Consider the following 2,061-nt stretch of genomic DNA (forward strand, 5'->3'; position numbering starts at 1 on the left):
TTGTGAAGATTCAACTCTCTTGTTTACAGCCTTTTTATTCTTTCTTGTGGTTTGTGGGTGCTCCTGTGTGGTTTGCTTCTTCGTTCCTCTCACACATCATTCGTCCTGATTTCTCCTACTTTTTCTTTGTATCTATAACTCTCTTTCAACTCCTAATTTTTGGCACTTTTTTAAAACCTAATTTTGTTGCAAGTGCGTAAAATGCGTACTAGAATCTAAAACTGAAGAAATAACCCCAAAGTCTTCTTGATTTTGTTGTCATTTTTGTGCGCGTGTGGTCGAGGGCGCCACTTGTAGGTCTTACTTTTTTTCCCTCTGTTGTTTCTGTCTGTCATGCTTTTCCCCAACACTAATTGACCATTTTTGTGTCGATGTACTTCTCATTACTCAAACCACCAAGGGGGCTTAAATGGCGTATTTGTGTTGCTAGTGCCGTAAAACGCTTTCTAAACCTAAACTGTGTAGCCGCAGAGTATCCCGACTCCCGACATAATTACCAAAAGCCACCGTGTTGGCAGTGCTCCCGACCTGTGTCGAGGTGACTAGACCACGACCTATGGCCCACACCTCATATCGTCGCTGTCCGACTCCAAGTAAGCGCGTATCCGCCAAGTTAGATCAAACATTTTTAATTAATTTATTTATTTGTTTTGATGGTCTCTAATTTGTTATTCGCAAATGTAATTGTAGTTAATGAGATGATAGGCCTACCATGTAAAACAAACACTGCACAGTTTTTTTTTTTACAATTCTGGTAGAGGATAGTAAAAAAGAATAGTTTTTCGGATTTTTTGTTTTGTTTTGCTGTTGTTGGTTTTTTTGCTTACACTTTTTTTAAAATCGTGAAAATCAGCGACCATCACGTCATACACGGTTGGAACCGAACACATATCGGCAACATGATACGTATGTTTTCGTTTTGTTTTGATTTTTTTTTTAATGATGATCGACAACCTGATCAGGCTGATAGGTGGTTCTGCCACAGACGGTAGGTGTCGCGCAATGCTTTACCGTCACTCAGTGTGGTAACGTTCATAAACCACGCCGTTCTTACGCTCGTGTTATACACCGAGAACTCGCAAACGTTGGCAGTCGTTGTCGGGCAGTTTTTTGGCCTTTGATGTGCCCATTTTAATGCTTACGCGGTGATGTAATCTTGAACGCATTTCATTTTCTTTTATGAACGTCACGTCTACAATTACAGGAAACGTTTGCTCAGCGTCTTGTGTTTAGTTTGTTACGTGAGTTTCATAATCGAATCACAACATAATCGAGTAGTTGTATTAGAAAATCTTCAGATTGTGTTTTACTTTATTCAGAAGTGCGGGGTGCTTTGTGAACTTTCCTGTGCAGGCCAGTTTTTCAAAGTCAGTTTGCGTAAAAAACTAGACCGCGTTCTTGTGCTGTCCTCGGTTATATTCAAAGACAACCCGGACCCCGTGGACAACTGTTCAAACTGTCTGCCGTCATCAAAACTGTTTCATCCAGATGTCACCTCTTGGTAATGATTTGACAATTACCAGTGCTATTACTTATTACTAATTTGGATTAGACCTGACTTTTTTTTTCTCTCTATCTTTCTGAAGACATTGCAAATCTTGATTGGATTCAAGAAGTTTTTCTTTCCTTGGATTTGAACTTCTGCCGTGTGCGTGTTTTGTGAACAATGGCCGGGAGTATGCAGGGTGACCGGTGCCCGGTAATTGCCAGCGTAGACAGACATGGTCATTGTAACCTGGACAAGAACTCCTATGACATTTTCGGCGAGAGCGAGGAGGAACCCGACAGTGTGAGCTGTGGCTGCTTCCACGCCGTCTTGGCGCGCATCCACCGGCTCATTAAGTGGATGTTCAGAAGAGGTGGGTGTCTGCTGCAGGTTACTGCTGGACAACTCTGGCTTGTAAACGTTCATGGTGTCGTATTGTTGGAGACTTTGTGTGCTTTTATCTCATGCTTATACATACTACATGGACTCTTAATAGGAAACCTGCATGTTTAGGTGTGTTAACTTTCGCTCACACGCTCACATTGACAGCAAGTTTCTTTCTCCCCCCCCCCTCT

General features: G+C 42.0%; 1 protein-coding gene across 1 annotated transcript in view; it reads left to right on the forward strand.

Moving 5' to 3' along the window:
* Positions 1 to 2,061, forward strand: part of LOC101855741 (carboxy-terminal domain RNA polymerase II polypeptide A small phosphatase 1) — a 45,514-nt gene that overhangs the window by 7,562 nt on the left and 35,891 nt on the right. Inside the window, exon 2 of the mRNA XM_013086320.2 lies at positions 1,320 to 1,859. Within this exon, the coding sequence (XP_012941774.1) occupies positions 1,667 to 1,859 (193 nt within the window). The 5' untranslated portion in view covers positions 1,320 to 1,666. The remainder of the gene's footprint in view (positions 1 to 1,319; positions 1,860 to 2,061) is intronic.

This window comes from Aplysia californica, unplaced genomic scaffold, assembly GCF_000002075.1.
Source record: "Aplysia californica isolate F4 #8 unplaced genomic scaffold, AplCal3.0 scaffold00455, whole genome shotgun sequence".
NCBI lineage: Eukaryota > Metazoa > Mollusca > Gastropoda > Aplysiida > Aplysiidae > Aplysia > Aplysia californica.